Below are 1,755 nucleotides of genomic sequence, written 5' to 3' on the forward strand. Positions count from 1 at the left end.
AATAATTATAATATTTAAAAAATAAAAATAAACAAAATAAAAAAAAAATGACACAACAAAAAGAAAATGCAGAATCTCAGTGGGGGATAACATCCACCACTACCCTAACGCAATCCCAGCACCCTATCTAGGTGGCTCGAACAAAGGAATGGGATACACATTTGCCCCTCCACAGGCGACCAGGGTAATAGTATGTATAGGTAGTGTGATCTAAATAAAAAGTGTTACTGTACATTACGTATAGTAGAACCCTCTTAAGGGGACACATTCAGGACCCAAAAAAGTCCCCCTTATTGGGGTGTCCCAAAGGAGGGGTTTTACTGTATATTATTACAATTTTTGGAATGGAATGGAATGGAACAATCCAAAAAAAAAAAACAGGTTAAGTCGGGAGGGGGAAAATTTCTTGTAGTACATGGATCATTACATGACTTGAGAAGAGAATACAGTAAATGCCTTGGTATATGAGGATAACCATTTGTACAATATTTTCATATAGAAATTATATTATGATTTCTGATATGTAAGTCCACTCACAACTGTCCACAGCAATACCAAATGGACTGGCGATACTTGCCACCTCTAACTGCTGACGATCACTTCCTGTTAATGAGGCAGACTCGACCCTATCAAGCTGCAGTAATAAAAAATATTACTAACATAGGCACATCACAACTATATAGGTATACAACAGATCTTTGTTGAAAATTTGGAAATCTGGACAGTGAAATAAATTAGCAATAAAATTTATGTGCAAGTTTGTAGAGACAGTTCTCTTGAATATGTACACTGGCGATTATTAGATATATTCTAATTTATTTATAAAATGCCGCACTTATGCAAGAGTAAATATTTCAGAATGTGACTTCAATAGCTGACGCATCACTTAATGGACAAATACATCTTTTTCTGACCTCGGTTAGACTAAAAATTCCACATGGGCGTATCATGACAATGGCTAAATAGACAATGGGCCCTTTTAATATTATGAAAAAAAAAATAGAAAAAATGTTAATTACTTGATTATCTGTCCAGTAAATTCTGTTTGCAGTGTAGTCAATGGTCAAGCCATATGGCTCTCCAAGGTTGGAGTTGATGACTTCTTCCCGGGTTGTACCGTCCATAAGAGCACGCTCGATAAGTGCTGGACGTTCATAATCCACCCAGAACATTAACCTAAGAAATCATTTAAAAAATAGTATATTTTTTTTTAAATCAAAGGTGAAGTAAATTAATTGGTTTTAGTCCAATAACTAGGAAATTATTTCCGTGGTCACTGGATACTGAGTTGGCAAACCTGCCCATTTTGTGCAACTTTCTCCACTCATTGAGACGAGCATCTCTAGTCATGCTGCTTTAAAAGCACAACCCATACATTTTAATGCCATACCATCCTACCCATTTATACTGCTGGACGGAAAGAGGCAAACGTAAGTAAAATCCTTTGCAAAAGGACACAAACAATACGATCAGATGTCCAACACCTTACACCATATGGACCTACAAAATTGTATCTGCATTGCAGCATTTCCTCTGGTAGTGAATTGGGCAGTACCACGAAGACCATCCTCAGCAAATTGGGGAGGAAGAAGAGCAACTTAATCGAATAGGACTGGGAAAATAAATATCTCAGAGGTTGAACTACATACCTAGTATCTCCATGGTTTAGTGCACACAGTAGTCCCAGCCAGTTTTAACCAACAACACTTAAGTTGTTCTACCAATTAGTGTATGGAATATGGGTAAAAAGGGGTG

General features: G+C 36.9%; 1 protein-coding gene across 1 annotated transcript; it reads right to left on the reverse strand.

Annotated features, from left to right (window-relative positions):
- Positions 1–402: 402 nt before the first annotated feature.
- Positions 403–1,350, reverse strand: LOC117116690 (low-density lipoprotein receptor-related protein 4-like). The gene is made up of 3 exons (XM_033260789.1): positions 1,298–1,350; positions 1,020–1,176; positions 403–634 (listed from the first exon to the last, which is right to left on the reverse strand). Exons 1-3 carry the CDS (start codon positions 1,348–1,350, stop codon positions 503–505), a joined length of 342 nt encoding a protein of 113 aa, XP_033116680.1. The 3' UTR covers positions 403–502.
- Positions 1,351–1,755: the final 405 nt, after the last annotated feature.

This window comes from Anneissia japonica, unplaced genomic scaffold, assembly GCF_011630105.1.
Source record: "Anneissia japonica isolate Jap-2015-1 unplaced genomic scaffold, ASM1163010v1 scaffold223706_len1755_cov198, whole genome shotgun sequence".
Classification (NCBI taxonomy): Eukaryota; Metazoa; Echinodermata; class Crinoidea; order Comatulida; family Comatulidae; genus Anneissia; species Anneissia japonica.

Excerpts from the sequence above, each read along its gene's own strand:
- LOC117116690 (XM_033260789.1), bottom strand. The coding sequence starts at position 1,350 with ATGACTAGAGATGCTCGTCTCAATGAGTGGAGAAAGTTGCACAAAATG. Across the intron at positions 1,177-1,297 it reads AAGTTGCACAAAATGGGCAG|GTTAATGTTCTGGGTGGATT; the intron begins GTTTGCCAACTC and ends ATGATTTCTTAG. Across the intron at positions 635-1,019 it reads TTTACTGGACAGATAATCAA|CTTGATAGGGTCGAGTCTGC; the intron begins GTAATTAACATT and ends TTATTACTGCAG.